The 27,796-nt window shown below is 40.3% G+C and overlaps 1 protein-coding gene across 3 annotated transcripts; it reads left to right on the top strand.

Moving 5' to 3' along the window:
- The first annotated feature begins 403 nt into the window (after positions 1–403).
- UBQLN1 (ubiquilin 1) lies at positions 404–27,796 on the top strand. 3 transcript variants are annotated; one of them, XM_038170473.2, is made up of 11 exons: positions 406–767; positions 14,151–14,302; positions 17,853–17,968; positions 19,735–19,997; positions 20,158–20,316; positions 20,957–21,200; positions 21,675–21,817; positions 22,752–22,835; positions 24,471–24,586; positions 24,920–25,088; positions 26,621–27,796. In XM_038170473.2, the coding sequence occupies exons 1-11, from the start codon at positions 597–599 to the stop codon at positions 26,771–26,773; spliced, it is 1,770 nt and encodes a 589-aa protein (XP_038026401.1). In that variant the 5' UTR covers positions 406–596; the 3' UTR covers positions 26,774–27,796. The 3 variants fall into 3 exon arrangements, with proteins under 3 accessions (XP_038026402.1, XP_038026401.1, XP_027302117.1); XM_027446316.3 differs by having other exon boundaries at positions 26,618–27,796; XM_038170474.2 differs by lacking the exon at positions 20,158–20,316 and having other exon boundaries at positions 404–767; positions 26,618–27,796.

Below are 27,796 nucleotides of genomic sequence, written 5' to 3'. Positions count from 1 at the left end.
CTGAAGCTCTTGGACCAGCCGAGCTTGTGCTGGCCTGCTGCTGTCAGCTGTTCTAGACCCTTTTGTCAGAGTTTTACGCCGCTTTGGTACAACAAACAAGCAAAGTTGAAGGTTGGAGGCACCCTCAGCCGGTGCCGATAGCTAAACCTCGCCGCTGCCTTGGCATATATATTTATTTATGACACATCTATTTATTTATGACTTATTTATGTATGTATGTACTGAGGATGATGTGACACACCCCGCTACCACAGCCCGCCCCTTCCCCTCCCCTCACGGCGGGCAACGGGCGCGGCCCCCTCACCCCGCCCCCACCCCTCCCCCTCTGCGCATGCGCGCTGACAGAGGCCCCGCCCCTCCCCGGGCAGCCGTCTCCCCTTTCTAGTAACTTCCCCGGTGCGCGACGTCATCAGCGCGCGCGGGCGGCCGAGCCGGGTGTTTCCGCCCGCCGCTGAGGGAGCCGGAGCGGAGCCGAGCGGGGCGGAGGCTTCGGCCGGGCTCGGGTGGTTCCGGCGGGGTTCGGGAGGTTCCGGCGGGGTTCGGGAGGTTCCGTCAGCAGCAGCAGCGCGCGGGGAGCCGGCCCGGGCGCGGCCGCCATGTCGGAGAGCGCCGAGAGCCCCTCGGGGCGCCGCAGCCCCTCGGGCTCCCCGGGGCAGGGGCAGGGCCCCGGGCAGGGCCCCGGCGAGCCGCGGATCATCAAGGTGACGGTGAAGACCCCCAAGGAGAAGGAGGAGTTCGCCGTGGCCGAGACCAGCAGCGTGGGGCAGGTCAGGGGCTGGGGGCTGGGGGCTGGGGGCTGGGGGTGGGCCGGGGGTGAGGGCTGCGCCCCCCTCCCCTCATCCCCTCAGCGCCGGGGCCTCCCCGGGCGCGTTGCGAAAGGCCCCGGGCGCCCTGGGGGCCTGTGGCGCACGCAGCGGGAGGGGGCACCTGCTGAATCATCGGCGCTGCTGCCTGCCGGGCTGCTGCCTGCTTGGAGGCTGGCCACGAGGCTCCTGCCCGCCCGCCCGCCTGGTCTGCACGGGTTGGAAGGGGAGCAGGGGGGGTGTGAAGCTGGGGGGGTCCTGCTGGTGGGGGGGGGGGGAAGGCGTCGCCACCACAAAATGCTTCCCAAAGGTGAAGGTCCCTCAAGGCGATCCGGAGCTGCTTTCGTTTTTAGGAGGGTTTGCTTAAAACTCACCCTGAGTTTCCTTTGAACGAGGCAACCTTTTGACTTCACGTTGTTTCTCTTGTGTGTGGTCGGTAACAGCAATCCAAAAATTGTTAACGTGCACCGATGTCTGGATGCAGTGCCTGATATCGTGCCTTAGGGACGAGACAAAAGACACAGCTGTGGCTATCGGGGCAGCACAAAAGACAAACTAAACGCTCCCGAGCATAACGTGTGGTGCCAGCGCCTTGGCTGAAAATCAGACTTCTGCTCCACCTAGTCGCTGTAAAGAAACAAAGTGATGTTTTTTTTTGTTTTTTTTTTTCTTTCAAGTTTTTCTCCTTGAGTCTGTTGTAGGTGTTTTTTTTTTTTTTTTTTTTTTTTTTCTCCCTGTCAGCATTTGGCTTGTAAGAATCCCAGACGTAAGTTTTATCGAGGCCTTCACTCCCGCTGCCAGAGGTGTTTCTCTCTTATCTCCACTGGTCTTCTGGCAGCCGCAGCGCTGCATGCTATCTGCCACTCTGTCCGCAAGCTTAATCTAGGCGTTTCTCCCAAAGGTAAAATGGCTGTGTTTGCTTTTGATGTTGTCCACAGCTTTCCCAGAAATCTCAGCCTGGAAAAGGTACTTTGTTTCTCTCTTCTCCCTGCATGTGTGAACAGCATTAATGCAGTTGCTGTAAAGTTCTTTGCATTTTATTTTTTTTTTTATAAAAAGATTCATATGCTGGATCCAACTAAAGGATCGTGTTTGTCCTGAAAAACAGTCTGATTGTGGGTATTTGGGTATTTCAGGAAGTATAAACACACTTACTTAAGGTGTGAATTTTGTAGGGTATCTTTAACAAGGTTGTTTCAGATGTGGATGCCAGTTGAGGTTTCTGTAGTGGGCAATTGTCTCAAAAACTGAAATAGATGAGCAAGAAAGAACATAAAACAGACATACATTTTTAGGTGATTGACAGAACATGCTGCTTGAAACATCTTTGTTGTCAGTATGTCTTAAACTAAACATTGTACGGCAACTCTGTTGGATACATGTACACAGATCAGATTCACAGTTATGTCTTTGTTCCCATGAAATAGGATTGTCCGTGGGGGTCCACTGTTGCTGTGAGTCCTAGACGGTGCCCTAACCAGCACTAAAAAGTGCACTGTCCACTAGTGAGTAGTATCGTGCTGTTTGTCTTAACCTGTAATCATAGACTGTTGTTAATAATAAGCGTCAGCAGTAAGTGCGATGTTTCTAGAGTCAGCCCTGAAAACAGGTCAGTCTCAGATACAGAACAAGTTGAACATCTGTTCAGATGTGCCTGGGATCAGTAAGTGTGTGTTTGTTGTTACGGATGGGCCATCCAGGTCTACCATATTTGCAGGGGGAAAAAAAAAGTGCTAAATGCATAAAGCAAAATAAAAGCTATTCAGTGGCATATTTCAATAGCTGACATTATTGTTTTGTGAGTCGCTTATTTGTTGGCCGCTTTCAGTCTGCTGCCAGAATGAAACTCCTTTTTTTTTTATTTTTATTTTTTTTAAGATAAATACTTAGAGCTATTGGGGCCAAACATGGGGCTACGCAATATGTATCTGACGTTGCTCTGTTAATCTAGAATCATAGAACATCCTCGTTTGGAAGGGAGGGGCCTCTGAGAATCACCAGGTCCTACTCCTGGCTCCACACAGGGCAGCCTAAGAGTTAAACAATGTATCTAAGAGCATTGTCCAAAGGCTTCTTCAACTCCAGCAGGCTCAATGTTGTGACCACTGCCCTGAGGAGCCTGTTCCAGCACCCAAGCACCCTCTCAGTGAAGAACCTTTTCCTAACACCCATCCTGGAGCAACTTTAAGCCGTTCCCTTGTATCCTATCAGAGAGAAGAGGCCAGTGTTTCCATCTCTGCTACGCCTCGTGAAGCTGTAGGCAGCAATAGGGGGATCACCTCTCTGCCTTCTCCAAGCTGAACACATCAAGAACTCTCAACTGCTCCCCTGAAGTCACGACCTCTCAACCCTTTACCATCTTTGTTGCTTTCCTTTGGACGCCTCTAATAGTTTAGTATCCGTTTTATGTCATGGAGCCCCAGACTGCACACACTACTTGAGGTGAGGTGGCACCAGTGCTGAGTACAGTGGAACAATTGCTTGTTTTCATGGAGCAGCCATACTGTGCTTACTGTGCCCCAAGATGTGGTTGGCCCTCTGGGCAGCCAGCACACATTGTTGACTCATATTGAGCTAAACCGTGAGTCAGAAGCCTACGTCCCTCTCTGCAGGGCCGTGCTCCAGGTGTTTGTCTCCAGTCCTGCATGTACATCTAGGATAGTACCATCTCAGGTGCAGGATCTGGAATTTAATCTTTTAAATTTCATGTGGTTTGTGATGCTTAGTGCTCTGATTTCTCAGGGTCTCTCTTTATGGCCTCTTTACCCTCAAGGGAATCAACAGGACTTCTTGACATCAGGAGGGGGTTCTTCACAGAGAGAGTGGTTGCACACTGGAACAGGCTCCCCAGGGAAGTGGTCACTGCACCGAGCCTGTCTGAATTTAAGAAGAGATTGGACTGTGCACTTAGTCACATGGTCTGAACTTTTGGGTAGACCTGTGCGGTGTCAAGAGTGGACTTGATGATCCTTAAGGGTCCCTTCCAACTCAGGATATTCTATGATTCTATGAACAGCTCCTCCTAATTTAGTATTGTCCACGAACTTGAATAATGTGTGCTCAACTCAACATAAACCAGATTTGCAACTGTTCTAAGTCAGGGAGGATTCTTCCGATGTTGGAAGACCTCAGGAACACAGGAATTGCTGTTGCTGCTCCTGTGTTGTGCATCCAGAACAGGCAGTAAGCAGGTTAGAACGCAAAATAGCTTCCAAGTGCAAAGCTGCTATAGGAGGTTAGTTAATTGCAAGTGCCACACATCTCTTTTTTTTTTCCCCTTCTGTAACTGTTTGTGCTGAGCATGTTTGCTCAGTGTAGACAAGGAACGAATATTTCCCTTCTTGACTGTGTATGATAATGAATTTGCAGGCCTGTAGAGTGCTTTGCGCCAAGATTTCTATTATGTAGGTGAAAACGAATACTTGTGAGCCTTATGACTACAAGTTCCCATTCACTTGAGCTCAGTAAAACTATCCTCTTTTTTTTTTCTCCTTTGCTTTATATTGTGAGTTCATGGCAATAAAACGTTTACAGTTCTTTGCTTAGCAGAGCTGATTTAGCAGTGTGTTTTGTTAAAGCACATACATGAAGAGAAGGCGTAGTCACATTAATGAATGCTCACATCCTAATGCGAATGACTTCGGTGGTTTAAGTAATGTGGTGTTCGAACTGGTTATATGAAAAACAATTTGACTTCATCCTTTACTCTCTCTTCACCACAGGGCAATATTGGAAGAGCAAAAGCTTGCTGAGATTTACGTTGTGCTGCTTGGAATGCTAAGTGTTAAAACGTGCGTCCAACCTTGTTCGAAGTTTTATTATTACAATTGGTTCAGAGTTGCTATCCAGTGATGTGTATGCAGACTGCAAGATGGGAAGATGGGCAGAGTGCAGTCTGCAGTAGTAGCATGTTTGTCAGCTTGTGTTTTTTAAACTAGTTGAATTATGTGTGCTAATGTATACATCCTGTTGGGACTCTGCTTCTTGACAAGTGGAGATCTCACAAAGTTCTATTCTGTGATCCAAACTTGAGTGAAATTTATGGTCGAAACATTAGATACATAAATCCTGTATTTCAGATTTGTGCCTGCTGCTACTCGTAGTCTTGAAGAGGCTATATTCTACTTACAAAGATCACACAGGTATAAAGGTGTTAAGGGGAGCATTGTGTAATTGGGTAGTGGAACATCTTTCCCAACTTACATAAGCTTTTAACACTTGATATGATGTTTTCTTTCATAAGCGCAGGTTAATTTCTGTTCTTCAACCTAATCCAGTTCTGTCTTTGTAGTCAAGAGTTACTGAATGGTACAACCAGAATAAGATGAGACCACATACGTTATATGCTGTTCTTTCTCAGTATAGTGATCAAGATTCCTGTTGTCATTCAAGACTCTTAAGTATATAAATTGTTCAGCTTCAAAGCATTTTCCTTTCCATGGTTTTGTGTCTTGCTGCATTTAGACATGTTATCGATGTGTCTGTATGACTCTTCATGGACTTTTCCATATACTCTGATTATTCACAGTCTTTAAGGTCCCTTCCAATCCAAATCATTCTCTGACTATGTTTCTGACTTTTTTTTTTTTTTCTACTGCTCAGAGTTGGGAAATATGATTAGAACAATGTCAGGCTGCTGTGGTGGGCTGCCACGTCCCACCACATGTGCTCTCACTCTCCCATCTCAGCAGAACAGGTAAAGAAATCAAAATGAAGAAAAACCCACAGGTTGTGGGTTGAAGTAAGCACAGAGACATCGCTGACCAATTACTGTTGTGGTGAAAGCAGATGTGGCTTGGGGAAGATTAATGTGTTGCTAGTTGCACAGAGCAATGAGACATAAGAGCAAACTAAAAGCACCTTTTTCCCCACTCCCTGCTTCTGCCTCCTCTCCCTGAGCAGTGCAGGGGAGCAGGGAATGGGGGCTGCAGTTAGTCCCTGATGCTTCATCTCTGCCACTCCTTCATGGTCACTCTTTGCCCCTGCTCCCCGTGGGGTCCCTCCCATGGATGCCGTCCTTCCCGAACTGAGCCTGCTGGGGCTGCCCACAGGCAGCAGCTCTTCAAGCACTGCTCCCACATGGCTCCGTCACACGGGGTCCATCCATCCCCCAGGAGCAAACTGCTCCAGCACGGGTCCCCCACGGGTGGGCGGCAGCTCCCCCCAGACTCCCTGCTCCTGCGTGGGCTCCTCTCCACGGGCTGCAGCTCCAGCCCGGGGCCTGCTCCTGTGGGGGCTCTCCATGGGCCGTAGCCTCCTCCAGGCCACATCCACCTGCTCCACTGTGGGCTCCTCCACCCATGGGGGGGCTGCAGCGTGGAGATCTGCTCCATGTGGGACCCATGGGCTGCAGGGGGACAGCCTGCTCCACCAGGGGACTCTCCCTGCTGCTGCCTGCCTGCAGCACCTCCTGCCCTCATGCTGCACTCACCTTGGGGGTTGCAGGGCTCTTCCTTACACGTTTTCTCATTTTTTCAGTCCTCTGTCCCAGCTGCTGTTGCATGGCAGATTTTTTTTTTCCCCCTGTCTTCAATCTGCTCACCCAACTAGCATTGCTCCCTGGCTCAGCTCTGGCCAGCAGCAGGTCCCTTTTGGAACTGGCTCTGACCTGGCATGTTTTAGCTGCTGGGCTCTGCTTACAGAGGCCACCCCTGCAGCCCTCCCACCGAACTCAACCTTGCCATGTAAATCTGATACAGCTGCTATTGGCAGAACAAAAACCTTAAGAAGAAGGTATGTTGTCTTTCCTGACAGTTGACTTAGTTAACCGGTGTTTCTGACTTTCATTTATGATACTTATCAAGTGTTTTCTGATAAATGATTGGCAGAATACTATGAAGTATTTTGTGTGCAGATACTTTTATGTAGAATACATTTCATTTTAATGCTTTTGTTTTTTGAGCTGTCCATGTCAAATAGTGCCCAAAATAGTGCTGTCTTCCTCCTGTGGATTTCTCTGGGTTTGTTCTGCAGTCATCGGTCATCCTTTGCTTTGGAGTAGGGAGCATGGTGTTGTAAAAGATTCTCCTGTGTACTGTCTGAAATTGTGAAAGCCTGAGAAAATCCTAATGGATTAATTAATACCTGTTGTAGAGGTAACATGGTAAGATGTTCTATATATTTCAGAGCCAGTCAGCATCTGAATCTAGTGACTACAAACCTTGGCGATGTAGTGAGGTTACTAACAGTGGGAGTAAGGTTTGGTCAAAATTTTGAGAATTGGGGATTACGTGGTTACATGGAGAAAAAATCTGGTTTTAGACTTCTTGATGCTGATGGGGTTAATAGCTCCTTATGCATGACAGACCTAGCCATCATGTCTGTCATTCACTCATGTTTTATGTTCTGTATCTTATTAAATTTAAGGCTTGCTCAAGTCAAATAATTTAGAGATATTTACCTGTGTGGTAGAGTGAGTAATAATTCTACTGGCAGTAACTCACACGGCGGTTTTTCCTCAGGAAAAATAAATGTTGCCTGAGCTCTTTGCAGTGAAGTTGAAAAATATGACATTTTAAGCTGTCCCTTGTGAAAAAGCAACTACAGGGTAAGCTCTCAAAAAGCAGCTCTACTGCACGAATCACAGTTTACATCTAGTCCTTTTATGCCCTTTTCCAGTCTCACTGACTTGCTAGAGAACAGTCTTGTTCTGCTGAAAGCACCATGGCTTCCATCAGTAGGTTGCAGAGCTCTTTTCCCTCAGAGGAGGGAGGTGCCGCTGATCATTTCTCCGAAGTCATTGCACAAAGAAACGGAGTGGCTTGCTGAGGGTTGCCTGGAAGCGAGAGAACTGGCTCTAACATGAGTCCTGGGTATTTCCACTAGATTGCACTGCCCTGGTTTTCCTTTCTGGACTTGTTTGGCTTGTAAACTCATCAAGAATCTGAATTTGTTTCTCAAAACTACTTTTTTGTCAGTTTGATTTGGTGTAAGAATTTGAGGCAATAATTTGATTGTGAAATTAGCACGTGTAATTGATGAGGGCATGGGCAAATAGTAACTTTCCATCAAGTCAGGACAGACAGAAAAGGGTTGTGTGGAAGCCTGATTCTGGGTGCACTTTCCAGCTCTGCTTTGTCTGCTGCAAATAGCGGGCTCTGCCAAACGTGCTTTGCTGTCTGTAGCCACGAATACTTGTCCCCCTTCCGGTACAGTGTCCAAGAGTTGTGCAATGAAAACTCCCTTTTTGTCGATACCCTTTCATTCACAGTCATAAGATCACCAGATATGATTCATCAGGACAGGAGACTGTGGCTATCAGCAGCTGCATTGCTGTGCGTGCATTTATTTGGTTCTTCTGGTTCCTCATCTTGGGTTCGGTGTATGTGTAGCCACTGATTCTGTTGTATAAAAGGCAATCTGTATGTAACAGGGCTGTTATTTGAGGGACTGCTGGGAGTCTAAATAGCAGTTCTGCCATTTAGATGCAAACCTTTGCTTCCTTGTTACCCATTACCAAGCTCAAAACAGTTTGGTTTGGGAAGAGTGCAACTTTGCTTTTTTATTGTTACCCGGATAAAGTTGTAGCTTAGTATTTTCAAAGCAGTTGCAGTTTTCTGGAGCCTCCTATACATGGGTTTTCAGCAGTAGTTGGATGTTAGTTCCCTGAGGCCTCTTTCAGACTGTTACTGTAATTTAATTTTTCAGTATGTTGCATTAAGTCAAGGTTGAGAGGATATGAATTTTTTTTCCCATTGATTTGTTTTCTTCCTTTTATAGTTTTTACACAGCGTTTTCTGGAGGGAGTGGGTAGCTCCATTGTTGCTGATTTTGATGGCAGAGAATGAGTCAGCAGAAAGCTTTTGAATCCTAATGTAGTAAGACATCAAAGTACTGTTTGCATTTTTGATTTTTACTTTGCCTGGAATAGCTTTTTAAGGGACCCTCCTAGACAAACTTGTCAGATGATGGGAGGTTAGTAGGTTAAGGTGTAAAGTATGGATGTGCTCTGCAAAGTGACTGCAGAACAGTCTCTTTTAGTCAGCTGTTGTAGTAGTTCTTGTGTATTCAGACACATGGGCTTTGCTCAGTGACAAAATATTTACTATAACTAGCTCATGTAGGAATTATGCAAGTTGGATTATTTTCATGCTGGTTCAGGGCTGGGCATCAACAGTGTTGTTCACCTGAATGTTGCAAAAACCTTGAGGGGTAGTCAAGCTGAAAGGTGTAACAGGAGGCCTAACGTGACTTGTGGAGCCTGTTTCTGTGAGAGCGTGGAACAAAAGAGCAGAGTTTTGTTAGCTGAGCACTGGGCTGAATTTTACTGAAAGTAGTGTGACTTCTGCACATAGCATCGTTCAAATTGAGGCTGTAAACAAGGAGTGCTGTTTATTAAAAAAAAAAAAGTTAATCCTCTAAATGTAAAAAAATAAAAAAATAAAAATATACTGCTCTTATCCTTTAAAGAAAAATTAATAGAAACAAGGTAAAAGGATAACACAGACCAGGTGCTTCAACATGACTAACATCAGCTCTAATTTGCCTGATCATCTCCCCTGTTTCCTCATTGGCAGAGTACTACAGGTTCACAAGCTACTCGACCCTCCTCTATACCATACGTGTACAATTTTTCTTTTTTTTCAACCCTTTAATTTCTCCTTTCTTATGCTTTTCGAATCTGTGATCTTTATTTTACTGTCCCCTCACTGCTCATCCTGTTTTTCTCAAGCTTCTATCTTATTTTGAAAGAGTGAGGCCTTCTACTGCCCACTTACCTACTTAGGATTTCTCCTTGTTATGATTACACAACTACCTTGGAATAGAGAAAATAAGTTCTTTACTGCAAAAACACAACTTAGTTTCTCACAACTCTAGTTAAGAAAGCTGTCTTTTTTTTTTTTTTTTTCCTCCTTGGGGAAACCAGGGCACTCTGTCTAGATGTTAGTCTTGTGTTTCAGTCTGTTCACTGTGTTTCTTTATACTGTTTCTTTAACAATGTTGTCTAAAGGTGATGTCACTTTTAACCTTATTTTTATTGTATTTTTACTTTCTATTGTATTTGCAGCACAATGAGCTAGTTTCTGTGAGCGTGCTAGGTGTTAGGTATGGTAAGCCATTATTTATTCCTAATATTACAGTGAAGGAAAACTTTGTTTTGAACTGAATTTTTGAACAGTAAATCGAGTTGGCTAAAACTATTGTTTGCAGTGCAGCATGCTGATGAAAAGGAAGTCAGCGTGGTAGAACTGCACACAAACACTCACTGCTTCTCGACAGCTGATGAGACTTCGGACTCCTCCACTCTTGCTTTTCCCAGGCGACGAAGTATTTTAAAGCATTCACTGTAGCTTACTGGCAGTATTACTTAGTTCAGTTGTACAAATATAAAGTGAAATAAGTCCCAAAGTTTATTTTCTTACATCTGCCTAAGTGTCTCGTCATCATCTCATTTCCTTTACTCCCTTTTCTGTTGGTTGCATATGTTTAATGTGAGATATTGAGTTGATACATACTGGATTGACCCCAGGGAAAATAAAATTGATAGAGTTGCCTTTGCTAGTCACGTCTAGGAGCTTCCAGAGTTTACACCTATGGTCTTTTCACTACCATAGTGCTGTAGCAAAATATCTGCCATATGTGGTGAGGAGTCCTATCAAAACTGCACAGGCAGGATCTGTGGGAGTAAAGTAATTGCCAGTCCTTTTTCTTGTCTTTACGCTGTCTGAATTGAAAGAAGCTTTTGTGTTTTCATCTTTATGGTGGGGCAGTGGTCTTGTGATTTAGTTACCAGTAGCAGTGAGAGTTGCTTGTGCACAGCGGATGAGAGAAAGTTCTCTGTTCCACCCTCCCTGACTTTATTTCACAGTTCAAACAGTAGCTATGTGCATCATCACAGAGTGTTTTGGGTTGGAAGGGAAGTTAAAGCTCACCCAATTCCAAACCCCTGCCATGAGCAGGGACACCTCCCCTCCCACCAGCCCAGGCTGCCCAAAGCCCCATCCAGCTTGGCCTTGAACACTCCCAGGGATGGGGCATCCACAGCTTCTCTGGGCAACCTGTGCCAGGGCCTCACCACCCTCTGAGTGAAGAATTTCCTCCTAATCTCTAACCTGAATCTGCCTTCTTTTAATTTAAAATCTTTCCCTTTTTTTTTTATCACTCTGCTCCCTGACTAAGAGTCCCTCCCCAGCTTTCCTGTAGGCCCCCTTTAGGCACTGGCAGGCTGCTATAAGGTCTCCCCAGAGCCTTCTCTTCTCCAGGCTGAACAACCTCAACTCCCTCAGCCTGTCTTCACAGGAGAGGTGCTCCAACCCTCTTAAGTATCCTCATGGCCCTCCTCCGGATCTGCTCTAATAGGTCCATGTCCTCCTTGTGCTGGGGACCCCAGAGCCTAATGCAGTGTTCCAGGTTGGGTCTCACAAGAACACTCAAATGTAGATCTAATAATTTTATGGTACTGGCAGGGATCGGGTGCTGTTGAAGACTGGCTTATATTAAACCTTCTCCTCCACCCCAAAGCAACATGTTAGATGCTGACAATTTAAAAAACAAACAAACAAAAAACCAAACTTTTGTGTTCAAAATGTTCTGTGAGCCTCCTTTTTACAGACATGTAAATGGTTCTCTTCCCTCTGCCTCAGGAAAAAACAGTGTGCTGTTCACTGGCCTGTTTTGCTCTTGATGGTATCTTTGATTGTTGAGAGTAATCAGCAGACTCATTTGCAAAATAAATTTCATGTTAACCTATTTTTTTTTTTTCAGTGTTTTTCTTTTGTGAGTGAGATGTCAAAGAAAGCTCAGTCCTGCTTGGAACCTCTTAGTACCTTCTCATTCATTTCAGAAATCTTAAGATTGTGCTGAATCCATGTGAAACTGATTAAAAAACAAAGATTTGACTTCATCTTTTCTATCCCCGCACCCTGCTATTAGGCTGTTAATGTCAGTAGGCCACAGTTAACTGGAATTGGCTCAGTACTCATGATAGATGCGTTATCCTGGCTGGAAAGTGATCCCTTGTGATTTTTTGATCATGCACATACATTGCTGTAGAGGTTCCTTTGTTGTCCTGGTACACTGGCTTTTGCATTCATGTCTTACAGTAACGTTTTTGCAGGTCATCTAATCAGCTTCACATGATAGTAGGGATAAGGATGTGTATAGCCTTTGATGCCTATATACCAGTAATATTAGATACTCTGTGGTTTTAGTCTATAAAAGGCATCTTGTTTCCTTGACCTCGTGGGTAAATAGCTGCTTCTAGAAACAGGTAACAGGGCATGGTTTAAGATAAAGTAATATAAATACCATTTATACTACGGCATCAGCTTTCTGATGGTGGTTAAGTTGTGGGTCTCCCTGTTACAGCATCTTGTGAACATATGATAGTAAATGGGTTTAGGTAATGACGTTACTCTTTGGTCTGGCATAATATCTTTATTCTTCTGCATTATCTTTGTACCAAACTGCAAGTATTTCTGCAGTTTTTATGTTGCTCTGGAATGTGTGCTCTCAGGACTAATTAACCAAAAGAATGCAGAATAGGAAGCAACTGCCTACGTCGTTGCTCTGCAGAAAAGGGCCCAGAGTTTATACCTGTTAAATAGTCAGCACTGCTATTTTTACGTATGGGTTTCTTTTTCTTACAAATGGAAATACAGCTTGCAAGATGTGGAGTTCATCCTGTTATCCTAGCAAGGGTGGATAAGAATGCACGTGGAATATTGTGACCACTTTCGAGTCTTACCTGTACAATATGACTGGATTTGAAAATTCAGAGTGGTGAGAATTATTGGATTAGAAAACACTGCCCGTAAGGAAAAGTTCTTAGGAGAACAGTTTGTTTGCATTGTCTGTGGTGGGCAGGACAATGAAGAAACAGGAGAGTGAAGCACTGGAGTAGGTTTCTTGGAAGAAAGATAGAGTCTGTCGCTGGGGGCCTCTGAGAGCAGGCTAGATAAACATGTCAGTAATGGTTCAGGTAAGTGACCCAGTTGGGAAGAAATGGACTGGAATTTTCTGGAGTACTTGCGAGTCTAAATATTACCAGCATGAAATCTGACTTAAAGGTTGTTTTCATAAGAACCAGAACTAACTGTGTGAGCAGATGTAAATAACCAAGGAGTACCTCCTATCCATATACAGAGGCCTTTTATCTCTATTGTGTCTCAGCCTTTTTTTTTTTCTTTGCATCTGTTTTTTCTCTTCCTTTCCAATAAAACCTTTCAATTAGAGACTCTTTCAAAGTATAGTGCTCTGGGATTTTTTTTTTTCCAGTCATGCCAGTTATAAAATGCAATTTATATCTTATTGCAAGATTAATATTTGTATTTTCTGTAGCAGTGAGAATTCCTAGAATGCTTGGAAACTTTCATTTCAAGTAGTGTGGTCAATTTAAATTTAAAATGTTAAATAGGGTGGCCTTGTAGAGGTCTTCCTAACTGCCTAGGATACCTTTATAATAATTAGCCTACTGACTAGTGTTGTTTAAGAATTTGCGAGGCTTTGCTATAATAGTCATTCCTTAATGTTTTTTCCTGGGTATTTTCGACTTTACCTTTTGTGATTTTTCTTTTTCTTTCTGTGAGAATGCTTTTCTCTAGAAAAGTAAAATCAAAGTCAGATCTCAGCCAAAGCATGCCATGGTTATCACTGGTTAAGGCAGGGAGGCATACAGTGGCTTTCCATGTTCAGTGGTGTTGATAAGGTTCCAGGTCAGCTGAAGTATATGGTCATTCACTATGGCCTGGGCTGGAACTCTAATTCATGTGGCTACGTCATTCAACAAGGAGAAGGCATTGTTGCCTGAGAAGTTTTTTGCCTGTGTGGAAAGTGTGCTGGTTTTGGTTTGTGGAAGGCATCAAAACTGTCTGAGGAGAGAGGGTGCTTCTTGGGTTAGTTCCAGTGAAAGTGCAGACAGATTCATTCTATTGTGACTTTGTATCCTCAGTCTGTCAGCAAATACGTGTATCTAAAGAAAATTGTGTAAGTATATATTAGTTTATGTATGCTGCTATGTAATTATAGATGTGATTATATAAAACTACCTATAGGCATGTGTGTGGTACGTATCAGTAGTACGTCATGGATGTGTGCCTGTTTGAAGGCACAACAGAGTGACTTTAAGTGGAATCAGATTTTTTGTTATTGTCAGCTATATAACTAGCAGTCTGTGAAACACTTTCATTCCTCCTCCATGTAATAAAGATGAGTTGGTTGCCTATCTTTGGACAAAAAGGTTGAGTGAACTTAAGGAAGTATTTCTTGATTGTGTGAATCAGAACATGCAGAACAAGTGCATTAATACAATAAACTTGAACAAAGTAGCTTGTCCTTTAAATTACTAAGAAATTTAGCACTTTGGTATTCAGTTATGTAACTGTACTTTTTTTTTTTTTTTTTTTTTAGTTTAAGGAAGAAATCTCTAAGCGTTTCAAGTCCCACACCGATCAGCTTGTATTGATATTCGCTGGAAAAATTTTAAAAGATCAAGATACTTTGACTCAGCATGGGATTCATGATGGACTTACCGTTCACCTGGTTATCAAAACACAAAACAGGTAACTGGTTATTGATAAACAGTCTTCTATTTACCTTTAGGACGTAAAAATATTCTTAATTCTTGATGTGACAGCTTTCTGTGTGGCAAAACTAGATCTCACTAAACCACTCGAGTCAGCTTCTTTGTCACAGTTGGCGCAAAATAAGTGTGAAGTTACAATGTTCTTTCTCAGACTTGTGTTGTATTTTGATTGAATTCTTGTTTCTAAATTCAAGTCTTTTGCTTTAGTTTTTTAACTTTGGTATTATTGCCAACTGTTGGCTGCGTTTTTGCTCTGTAGTTCTCTTAGATATCATGTTAACTGACTGTAAGTGTCTGTTGTGCACCTTTCACACTTTAAAAAAAAAAATATGTGGTTAATTCTTACTGCTTTGGTAAAACAGGGAAATAAAATTCTTGAGAGCGAGCTACCTTTAATGGAACTAATTTATCTGGATGAGCAGACAGACTTCGCTTGGGATGTTTTGTTTTGGTGAGACTACTTCTAAATGATAGTGAGAAAGATGCATCAAGTTGAGCTGGCTATGCCATCTGCACATTACTTCTTGTGAAATGCCCTGAAGGAAAAGAATTGACTGAAAATCCTTTTGGCAAGTAGGGTAATATATCCCGCATTTGAATCTAGCTCTCAGAGTTAATAGCACGCTCATTGTGCTAGCCTGAAAGTGTTCTTGCTTCTGTTCTACTTAAGACTCCCGTGTCTGTAGTGAGGATCATCTGTGGGAAAAGATCAGATGTTGGAGGAAGGAGCGTGAGACTAGTAAGGAGAGAAAAGAAGTATGCTTACACTTTGTAGGCCTCACCAGGTCACAGGCATTTTCATTACATTCAGGCACCTGTCAAAAGCGATGGCTGAAAGTAAGGTCTCATGACCATCTCAATATTGTATACAGTATCAGCCAATACTGTAATTTTGTGCTCCGTGTACCTGAACTAGCATTCTACTGTTGTTGTGACTTTTTTTTTTTAACTGAACTCTTGAGTGTGGTTTCATAAGAGGCCTAATTTGAGAGGTTTCATGAGCCCATAGTTAGTGAAACCAGGATTCCTTTAATTGCCAGCACAGTGGGAATCCTCTTTGAGGTAGTTAGGGATGATGTTATACCTTCTCATTCTTCTTCTTACTGAAATACTTGTTATTTTGCTTTACTCCAAAGCAAGACCCTTATACCTGCCAGTGTGGCCTGGCAAGTGCTGATTTTCAGCCGTGAGTATCAGAACTGAATCGCTTCAAACCATTTTACACATGCCATATACCTTTCTCTGAACTGTTACTGCTACCGTTGATGCCATATACCTGAACAAACAAAAGTTCTCCTCCAAAACTAGATCTCAAAAAGATCATCTTTTCTATTGTAAACAACATTGCATGTGTAGCTTTCAAGTAGGAATCCTAACATACATTTTTCAACCAGGATTGGTTATGGGTATTTTATTAAAAAGTGCTCGTGTTTACAGAAAATATTTAAACTTTTTTTTTAATAATACAGGCTTCCAGTATAGTCTTCTAATTTAGCCAATACAGCTTCAAAGTAGCAGTGATTAGTAATGGGTAGTGAAGATGCACTGAAGTTCTGAATGCAAATGTTACAAGCAAACACGGTTTTAGGTGCTGACGAGAGGAAACATCATGGTAAAGCAGATTTAAAAGATGTGTGCTTTCAAGGATTTTCAGTCAAAGGCTTGAGGCTGAAAGACTTGATACCTAAAGCACTATCTTGAGGGTGTATACCCCCAATTTCAAAACAGAAGCATGCTGAAATGAAGTTTTCAGTCTTGTCCAATTTTCTCTCCTGCTTTGAGATCTCTTGACAGTTACATGGAGAGGTACATTTATTTCTCCAAATAGCTCCTCAGTTGAAGAACCAAAGAAGATTTTGTTTATTTTTTTTTTTTACCTTTTGCTTACGGAGAAAAGATGTGTGTTTTCTTGAACAAATGAAACCAAATAGCTTCGTTAGAAAGTTCATACTCACTGTTACCAATTTTGCGGTTTATGATCTTCATCACTGAAGTTACAGCTGCTTGGCTGATGGTAGTAATCTTGTGTTAAAAGTTGGTGGTTGCTGTTAATGCTTTTTCTTCTCAGGAGCCCAGAATTTCACCCACCTTATGTCAAAGCCAAGTATTCATGTATTCCTTTTCCCAGATCATTAGCTTGTTATCTGGCAAGTTCCCTCTAGAATGAGTTTTCATTCAGCAGATTGTGTATGTGTTTTGATGGACCTAAAAGTCTATTTTTCGAGTGCAAATTAAAGCAGGCAAAACTGAGTTCATAGGAGTGATTATGGACTTAATGAACTGTTAGATCTTGTGGACCCAGATTAATTTTCCTTCATAATTAATTGGAATATCAATAGGAACTTGAATGAGGTTATTAGGTCCCATATCACCTGGAACATTCGTGACTTGGCATGCTACGTTTTATTTGCTATTTACAAGAATCCTGGTCAAAATCAGCAGGATATACTAGCAGGTGGGGTATTTATACTGTAATGTTGATGACTTGCAAAATGTTTCATTTTCCCCTTGGGTTCTTTCAGATGTGACATTTAGCTGGAATCAGAGCTCGTAAACATTCTAGAGAGGCCTCTGGACCTGAGTCATCTCTCAGCCTTGGGGGCATGGGGAGAAGGATGTTTTTTATTTTTGAATTTTGTTCTGTCTTTGCTTTATTGAAACAATAATAGAATTTCTTTGTACCAGAAAGGCACTGAGATGAGCTGAACTGTAAAATTTAACATAATGTAATCCTCATATCTTTGTGTGAGATTTGAGTGAATAGTTTCTTGGAGTTATTTTACACTGTGATTTTTAATAATAAGTACAGTTATTTATCAAATTGTTTGAACCAGATAGGGGAACTGATTTGTGCTTGAAACTAGCCTCATTTCTTTGTGTAGATGGCAAATTGGATTTAAATGAGCTCAGTTCCATAATCTCTTTCACCCCATGGCAGCACCTAAACATATGCCTCTGCTATAGACAGGTGTGATGAATATATGAATTGGGCAGCTGTTTTTACCCTATTTTGAGTCTGAAACGTTATTGAGGTTCTGATATTTGTCTTGTAATGAAATAAAACACTAATTGAATTTCACATTTTGTAAGGCATCCTATTAAATATGTGACATGGAATAAATTAGATTTTGCTAGTCTTTATTTCTTTAAGCCCCAGGCATGTAATTGGTACTGTCTGAGGGCTAGTGTTATTGCAGAATAAGGCCGAGGATTCCTAAAGCAAGGTAAGGACTGAGAAAGCAATATGTTGTTGGGTGTCCCAGGCATTGCATGAGAAGGTGGTAATGGCTTCAGAGGCGCAAAGGCCCATCCATTTTCATAATGTTAGAAACTACTGTTGTGAAGAACAGATGATGTTGCTGATGTCTGAGAAGGGTTTGTTATAGGAAGCCATCTAGAGGTCTGTGATTTCTGAGAAGTTATCAGAGAGAAATTTAAGATTCTCAAAGTATGATGATGCTACTCCTGTATTTAATGACCTTATTTAAATAACCTTGCTAAACTTGTTATTTTAAAATTTCTTTTAGATCACAAGACCACACAGCTCAACAAACAAATACCGCTGGCAGTACTGCTACCACATCAACATCAAGCAGTAGTACCTCAACAACAGCTTCAACAAACAGTAACCCTTTTGGCTTAGGTAAGAATGTTTTGTTAGCTATCATGGTAGGTATCTTCCCTTGGATTCAGATAATTGTCACTGAAACTTTATTCTACAGTAAACAGGACTTAAAAAAAAACAAACAAAAACAAGCAAGCAAAAAACAAATATCTATGATGTGTGTGTTGTAGATGGGGTTGTAGACATGGGTTGTTTCACTGTCAGTAGTAAGGTCCCACTGACGTTGTATGCTGGCATTATGGGTAATGAAACTTTTTCCAGTGCATCCTGCCCCTTAAAAGTATACCTTTATTGGCATGAAGAGGGTGGTGAAGTTGCATCTGTTACGTGAAGCTAAGATCTGGAACAGAAGCAGCAAAATCCTGATAAATTTATAATTAATCAGTTGTTAGTTTCAATCTTCTCTTTCAAGAAAAAAGACTGCAGTCTGATATTAAAAATACTGTGTATTTCTGTAATATTTTTTTTCATGCTTTTACATCTTATGCTTTTTAAACAAACCAGAATTGGGAAAGCTGTTAGGCCAATTGCTTTTTAGGTGTAAACAGTTCTTTAGACTAGTATCTTAAAAAAAGTGAATTTTCTGTTCAGACTCATCAAAGGAGGAAAATGGAAAGTGTTATTAGTTCTTGGTGCAGCAGTAGAAAGAAGTGCCCTACTTTTAATTAGAATAGGGAATACATGTCATATTAGGAGTGTTATAAATCGCTCAGTCCCAAAATAGGATTATAATCAAAGTTCACAATTTATTAAAAGAAAAGAGGTAAGCAAACAGCGCTGGGTGCGTTGGGAGTCTCCGCTCCACCTAGACACACACCAGTTACATCAAGCAGCTGATTTTTATGCTCCTAGGCTAATACATATTCATTACCACTTCTAAAAAAAAAAAAAAAAAAAACAGGTTATTATAATTAGCTTCCGGGATTCAAACCCTCCTACTGGAGCATGCGCATCAGTCCCCGGTGGTCCCCCTGGGGGTCTCTGGGGGTCTTTCATGCTGAAGGCTCGTAGTCTTCCTCTCAGGTTGTTTTTCTTGTCCTTCCCCTTTGTACTCCTTGGCAGCATGTCAAAAGCTTACACAGCGTCCCCTGCAAGTTTTGTCTTCTAGCCTCCTTCAGCTTCTTTCTTTCTTCTCCTTAATCTCCTGGCCACCTGGCCAGATATCAGGGGCTTGCATAGTGTCCCATCCAGAAGCCATAACAGTTACTAGTTGTTAGCAGTTGTTCTGAAACCCCCAGACATCAGAGACTTTAAAGAAAGAACATACAAACACAAATAGCTCTCTGTTGACACTTCACGTGTTAAAATATTCCTTTGCAAGGTACAAGAACTATATGCATTAACCACTCTGTTTTTCTTAGACTTGTGCTTATACAAGGGTATGTAAGACAGAAGGTCATATTCATCATATCATGCGGCCCCAGCACTGTTCCATACTGACACGAATCAGATGAACATATATCACAGGAGGTCTCTTGGTTATATTGTAAACAAGAGGAGATGGATAAATGATTATTAGAAATGCACTGGAACATGTTAGAGGGGAAAACTCCAAAGGCCTCTAACAAGTTATATTTCAATGCAATTTGAACATTTTTTCAGGTGTCTTGTTATTTAAAGAAGCAAATTAAGTGGATGACTTTATCAGGCTCATGAAGATGGACTATTGCATTTATTTTGAAGTGTGGGATATGTTCAAGTATTTTGCATTTTGAAAGAACATGGTTGTGTATAAAAGTATACCAGAAACTGAAAGCTCAGTTACATTTTTTCCTCCCCTAAAGGTGGCCTTGGAGGTTTGGCAGGTCTGAGTACCCTGGGTTTAAATACATCAAACTTTTCAGAGTTGCAAAGTCAGATGCAGCGGCAACTTATGTCCAACCCAGAAATGATGGTTCAGATAATGGAAAACCCATTCGTTCAGAGCATGCTTTCAAATCCTGACTTGATGAGGCAGTTAATTATGGCTAACCCTCAAATGCAGCAACTGATACAGAGAAATCCGGAGATCAGTCATATGCTGAATAATCCAGATATAATGCGACAGGTATGTAGAAAGATCTCTGTAAGTTCATGACGTTTCATTATTGTGTAACTGAATGACATAGCAAGAATAGATATTAGTAACTGAGATACTGCCAAATGCTGACGTTTTCACTTTAGAATGGATTTCTTATTAATACAGATTAAACGTTCCACTTCCTTAGACACTAGAACTTGCTAGAAACCCTGCAATGATGCAGGAAATGATGCGAAACCAAGACCGAGCCTTGAGCAACCTTGAAAGTATACCAGGTGGATACAATGCTTTGCGACGTATGTACACAGATATTCAGGAGCCAATGTTGAATGCAGCACAGGAACAGGTGAGAAAAGATTACAAATGCCTCTGAGGGAAAATATTTTTCCAAAATGAAAGAATATAAACAATGTAACTTTTCAAGTGTGTACTTGGCAAAGCATTTCTATAAGCTTGAATTCACTATGTAGCATCTTCTCTCTTCAGAGGAAAGATGTTCACAAATTCTGTGCCTTTCTGAAACTGAAGAAATACAGATAAAGTTTTGTGGGTCCAAGAAGCTATTTTAAAGTTAATGAATTTCTATGTTAAGTTACTACAAAAATCAAAATTGCTTTACTTCTTTGACTTGTAAAATTATGAGGTCTAGGAAAATTGTAATGGCCTGTTTAGTGACTTGGAACCTAAGATGAAGTTGGAAACTGCTATACAGGAGGGGTCTTACTGTGATCAAAATACTAGTGTAGTAGAAACACTACTTTCTGAAAGAAATGGGATTTTTTTTTTTTTTGAGATGCTCGCGTTTCTTAATGTTGGAGTCTTAAGAGTACTTACAATGAGTTACTTTAGGTTGGTGAGTATAACCAGTCAAGAGCCATCAACATGTATCTTCATGTTTTAAATTTGGAAAGGTAACCTGCCATTTATAGTGGACTTTAAACAGTTGGCTTTTGTAGATGATATGTTTGCTTTTCCTTCCTCTGTAGTTTGGAGGTAACCCATTTGCTTCTTTAGTAAGCAATGCATCATCAGGAGGGGACAGTCAGCCATCTCGTACAGAAAATAGAGATCCTTTACCAAATCCCTGGGCTCCTCAGTCCAGTTCTCAGAGTTCCACGACAAATACCAGCAACAGCGGTGAGAGTGGTGGCAGTAGTACTGTTGGAAATAGCAACTCTGGCAGTACGGGACAGAGCTCAACCATACCAAATTTGGGACCTGGATTAGGAGGTGTGTCTATTATTGTAGTTATATATATTTACAAATACTGCAGAATTTGCTGGAATGATGCTTTTATGAGAAAGATTTGGATTTAAAGTTTTTATTACTGTTTGTTTTAGTAGAACATTTGACTAGTGTCAAAGTCCTCTGTACAAAAACAAACATGAAAAGTAAACTAAGAGTGATAATACATGGGTATTGCCTTAAAATAACAAAGGTGGGGAATCTTTAGATGAGTGATAGTATTTTTCTTGTTTGGAGACAAACAGGAAAACAGTTAATAATTTAAATGCCTGGTGGGACTGTTTGTTGGATGCAGCCTTTTTCTTAACGTATTTCTAGGATGCATTTGTGTAAGCAAAACCACACAGTTACGTTTCAGTGATTAAAACTTGTAGAAATCAAGTGGTTGATTCTTGGTTTTAATTAGTCTAATTCATTTGATATGGTGCTTACGAAAGTGTCCTTGTGTTTTTTTTTAAGCTGGTATGTTCAACACACCAGGAATGCAGAGCTTATTACAGCAGATAACGGAAAACCCACAACTGATGCAAAACATGTTGTCTGCACCCTATATGAGAAGCATGATGCAGTCATTAAGCCAGAATCCTGACCTTGCAGTACAGGTAAACGCACCTTAGATAGTAACACATGCATTTAAGTTTTTTTTCTTTTTTTCCCAGTTGAATCTGTGATAGTTATGTATTAACCAAACGATTCAGTAACTGTCTGCAGTGAATGGCACAGTTCTTGAAGTATGTCAATGCCTAGCTCAATGAAATTTTTACCTGGTCACCTTTTAACAATTCGTCGCAGTGAGTTTCTTGAATTTGTAGTAGAAATCTGCCAGGCATTCTTTTGAAGTAACTTGTAAGTTTGTGTATGTTGTGTACAGCCCTAAACTTGTGACCTTGCTTAAGAGACAGTTAAATAAAACAAATTAAGGGAGTTACAGGAGATAGATCTGCTAGCAAATAAATACTAGCACTAGGCTGAGAGAATTGAAGGGGAGGTGTCGATGCCGGTTTTAGGTGTTATTCTGGTTTTATTTTCTTACCTGTGACTGTTGCTTCCTATAGAAGTACAGATACTGCTGTTCTGTGAATGGTACAGAAGTGCTTTCAAATTTTACTTTGAGCAATAATATTCGAAGTCAAATGCTGAGCTTACAGAACAGAAATCACTTTACGTAAGGAATACTGGCTTGGAAAATAAGCCTGACTTTGTGCAGATGATGTTTACAGAGAAGCTGTGTCATTTAAGTATGTAGCGGACACGAGCAGGAAAGGATTGTCTTGAGGTAAAAGTTAGCTTGTCTTGCCATGTATTTGGCAGTATTTTTGCTTAAAAAGATTAAATAAAGAATAATACAAATCCCTACATAGTTTTCATGTTGGTTTATAACAAATTCTGGTCAAAGTAGTAGCAGATGATTTTTCTGTGAGGTCATTTTCATAAATGATTACCATCCTCTCTGTGATTTACATGTGGTAAGTAATTGTCTTGAAGCCCACTGGTTTCTACTGTTTGGTCTTTAATGTTAAACATTTTTTCCCGTAGATGATGTTGAATAATCCTTTATTTGCTGGAAATCCTCAGCTTCAGGAACAAATGAGACAACAGCTTCCTACTTTCCTTCAGCAAGTAAGATGAGATACTAGTTAATAATAAATGTCACAACTCAGTGGGTGATGTTTTTCAGTAAGCTGTCGTCCTTTCTTATTTGGCTAAAAGACTGTTAAATATATTCTCTAGACAATACGTTTGTCCCATGTTAGTTTACCCCTGTGAATTAGAGTAAATGAATGCATATTGCTAAGATCTTACTGCAAGCAGGCAGTGTTATGAGTCAAATTAAGTCACACGTGAATTACAGTAGCAAGTTCAGTGCTCAGAAGAAACTAATTAAGTTGTTTTAACTACATGAATGGTTGTGATGTTTCATGATGTCACTACGTTGTGATGACTAGGTATGTGAGAAGCTAATACCACGTTTATATTTTGAAATCCACAAATAAATGCTAGATAGCGAAGACACAGCAGGAATCATTTCTATGATTCTGTAATTTCTGTTCCTTTGCTCTAAGTGTTCTGAAAATCATTGGGACACCATTTTCTGTATAAACAACTCTGAATATTGGACAGTAATTCACAGTTTATAGATTGTTTTCTTACAGTGATTGCAGCAACTTACTTTGGGGGACCCAGAATGTTTTTAAAGACTTGGGTGGACTTTGCCAGCTATATCCTTAGTTATTCTCTGACTTCTAGCTATCACGAATATAAAAATCCAAGAGAGGATTGCAGAGTGTTAATAGATGACTGTGTTTAAGTCTTGTTACACACCCATATTCCAGACAGACTTACTGCAATTCTGCCCTGGACCAGAGGAATTTTGACTGTAATATGTGCAGTTCTTTGTTAATCTAAAATGTTTTTGCAGCAGAAGGAATTTGGTCTAGTTGCCAAGTGAAGGCTGCTAAGATTAATCAGCCTGTCTGCTGTTTGAATTAAGTCTTCGTACTAAGACTGCCTCACTTGTGACTGAAACAAATAGCTTTTAATTATGGGTGGCATCTCTAAGCAGAGGTGAGCATAAATCCGCAGGTTTAAATTTTTATCTAAAGTAGGCTGGTTTCTGGACATTTCAGAAATCAAAAGGAATTGCATTTTATATCATCTGTGGATGTGAAAGTCACCTCTTAGTTGAAGTCATAGTAGAGTGAGGGCTCTTTAATGCTGTGCATTTGCTTGCTGGTTTATTTTGTACTGTATGTATTTATATTTCTACAGTCGGCAAGGTCATTAAAAGTATCAACACGTGCACAAGCTATCATGATCTTATTGCTGTGGTCTGAATTTAGCTAGGAAACGGAAATACATCTTTTTATTAGATATCTTTTTGCTGAGTTTCATTGTATTCGGTGTTGTTGCTCACCAGTAGTATGAAACAGGGGACTAACCCTAGAATGATGATGGACAAATACAATCCTATGGGCTTGAAAGGTGATAGTCTGATAGAAGTAACGAAAAATACTTTTCCTGGTGTACTCCTCATTTGGAAGGCTTTGTCCATCTCTAGAGAGTTCATCGATGACTTTCAGTGGAAGTTCTACCAAAAAAATGATAATGTACCTGAAGGATTTCATGTAAATATTCAAATTTCAAGTTGAAAAGCAACTTTGGAAAGAATATCAGATTCTATAAAACATCTGTGATCAAAAAATAACATTGAACATCTGTATATGATTCAGTTACAAGTTTCTCTCTTTTTCTTAGATGCAGAATCCTGACACATTATCAGCTATGTCAAACCCTAGAGCAATGCAGGCTTTGCTACAGATTCAGCAGGGCTTGCAGACACTAGCAACAGAAGCACCAGGACTTATACCCGGGTGAGAATTGGTCTTACAAGTTTAGACAAGAACTCCTCTCTTGCACTGTATTGTTCCTTCTTTTTACATGTAGAGATTATCACATATAAAGACTTCGTTTTGCTTTTTTTTAGTTTCACTAAACTTGTCTTGGAATCTTTTCATGATTTTGTCTGTAGTGCATTTTAAACAGTGATGGCTATGGTCTTTGTCTTAGTATGCTACTAAAATTGTTAGCCACTCTGTATTTGGCAGTATTTTTACTTGGTTATTAAGTTTAGGATCAGAAGAGACATTATAATTATGCTTGTGTTTATTATTCAAGTGAGGTATTTCTTTCTGTCATTTGTGCAGATTTAATCCTGGTTTAGGTGGACTGGGAAGCACAGGAACTCCTACAGGGTCCACTGTTTCTAGTTCTGTTCCCAGTGAAAATACAAGTCCAGCATCAGGATCTACTGAACCCAGTCACCAGCAGTTTGTTCAACAGATGTTGCAGGCACTTGCTGGTGCAAATGCTCAGGTAATGTAGAGCACTATATTCTTCTTTTTTTTTTTTTTAATTATTATTGCATTTTTCACTTTAAACCACCAAAAAGAAGTCTGAGAATTGAAAGAAGAGCTCAGAATAATTATGGCCAAAAGAAAGCAGAAGTGGCTTAAAAGTGGTGTTGCAGCTGTGCAAGTAAATAGTTGAAAAACATTTAAAAAATGTTTTTCAAAAATGTTAAAAAAAGTAAAAGTGTCCTCTGAACAGATTTTTTTAATGCTCATCTTCATAGCCCTGAATTTTTGTAATGCCTGGAAAGATGCAAATTGAGGTGGTGAGGTTCATTAACAAATGAAAGGTGGGCTCAGGAAAGAGCTTAAGCTTGATGAAAACAATCATCTCTGTGCTTTTTGTCTGTGTTGTTGTTACTCTTCAGCTGTGACTAAGTCTGTCGTAGGCTTTGGAATAGCCACAGTCCATTTTTTTGGGGCCTGAATTTGTTGTATGCTTCATGGACATCCTGCAGGTCCAGGCTGCAGTGCATCTTGTTACGCTGTCGTGTGCTAGGCTACTGATGGAGTATTCTGCGTAGTTGTGTTTAGGGGAAGCAGGTGGTGGCAGAGATGGTGCCAGTGAGGTGAATTTCTTAAGTGTCAGGTTGTGTCTTTACTTTGTACTGGTTTGGAGCCATTACAGGTAGTAATTTCTTCATGGATGAAATTGTTGAATTGGAACAAAAATACAATTAGCAGTAGTTGCAAAAGTTTTGTTTAATATCTAAATTCTCATTGATTACAAAAATGGTCTTGGTATTAGTCCAGCATGTTATTTTCATATAATTTTTCTAACTGAAAAATGCCTTTGAATTGAATTAGAAGAATTTTGCCACATATGCACAGGATCAGTCTATAAAAGCTGTCAGTTTGCTTTATGCTGAAGCTTTCTAATAGTTAGAATTCTGGTAACTTTAATCAACAAATACTTGTAACATTAAAAGAGTTGATTTTTATACCAAGCAAAGAAAGCCTAATGCATTCACCATTGCCAGCAGCATTATCATTAAAATGTTGCTGTCCAACATTGCTTTATTGAACTGTTTAAAAAAGAAACAAACAAACAAAAAAAATTATATATATATCTTGTGTATATGTGTGTATATGTATGTATATTATCTATATATAGTACGTATATATAGCTACATATATATAGTTACATATATGCATATATATTACACAGTATATAATATGCATATAATTGGTGTCTGTAGCTAATATTAAGAAATTATTCTTAGGATATAAATTTACCAGATTTAATTGTATTCCATTTTTATCAAACAAGCAGCTTTTCCTGTAGTCAAGAATGTAATGTAAGTGTAGATACTCCTCACAAATACAGTATAATTCAATAGAGAATTGAACTTTTGTCATATTCTAGTTTCAGGAACGTGAAAAGGTTTAGGCTGATCTTAGTAAGACAGGGAAAATTGCATGACCAACTATGCTTAAATCATGTACTTTGCCAAATACGTATTATGGTTTTATATCTTAAAATTTTGTTCTTAGCAGTTACAAAATCCAGAAGTTAGATTTCAGCAACAACTGGAGCAGCTGAGTGCAATGGGCTTTTTGAACCGTGAAGCAAACTTGCAAGCACTAATAGCAACAGGAGGAGACATCAATGCAGCTATTGAAAGGCTCCTGGGCTCTCAGCCTTCATAGCAGTGTTTCTTTAACTTGAAAAAATGTAATTTATTTTTGATAACAGCTCTTAAATCTTTAAAATACTTGCTTTATTTCATTCTGACTCTTGGGATTGTCTCGTTATAACTAAAATCAGTCTGATGCATTTTAAGGTGGAGTGCAGTAGTTTACTTCAAATAATGGGGATCAATGAATTTTCCCTCAGTTGTTGCATGCATCACACTTCTTTCGTTTTGCATTATTTGTGATTTTTTGAAACAATATCAGCTTTCGCAGTTGGGTGAACAGGTTTTGTCTCACCTGCAACTGGCCAATTTATTTACTACTTAAACATAAGCCTTCAGTAGTAATTTATGTAGAATACAAATTTAAAAGGAAACAAATTAAAGCTATAATTTGTGGGTACCAATACTGCTTATTGTGATTTCAGCATGTACTTTTTGCTAGCAAAATGCTGTAAGATTTATACCACTTGAGTAATCTACCATTTTTGCTTTAATTTGTATAAAGTATAAACACAGTATATATAATGGAAACAGCTCATTTCTAGAATTTACACATTACAATATAATGAAATTATAAGTAACCAAAAAAGCCAGAAAAAAAGTCACAAGACATGTTTTTGGTGTAGAATCTTTCAGCCTATTTGGTAACCATCTCAGCAAAAAAAGCTTAAGCGAGTTCGTTTAAAATATACTAGAAGTACTGTTCTGGTTATCTCTTTAAATCTAACTGTACAGAAACTTGGATTGTAACATTGTCTCAATATTCCTGAAGATTAACTGTAAATTACTTCAATCATTGTGCAAATCTAAGGAGTACTGCCCTGTGCTCTCAAACTGCTTCTAAGGCTTTTGGGTTTGTTCCACTGAGATCTTAACATGTATTGATTTGCAATTGGCAACATTAGTTTTTCACAGTCATGTGATACTCGAATTGCTTTTAAACACCATGTAAAAAATACTGTATATCTTTTGATTTTTTTTTTTTGGTAGTTACCTCTGTTGTGCACAGGTAATAAATAAATCAAAAAATCTTTAA

The sequence above is a fragment of the Anas platyrhynchos genome, chromosome Z (assembly GCF_047663525.1).
Source record: "Anas platyrhynchos isolate ZD024472 breed Pekin duck chromosome Z, IASCAAS_PekinDuck_T2T, whole genome shotgun sequence".
Classification (NCBI taxonomy): Eukaryota; Metazoa; Chordata; class Aves; order Anseriformes; family Anatidae; genus Anas; species Anas platyrhynchos.
This window is presented reverse-complemented; position numbering and strand designations above follow the sequence as displayed.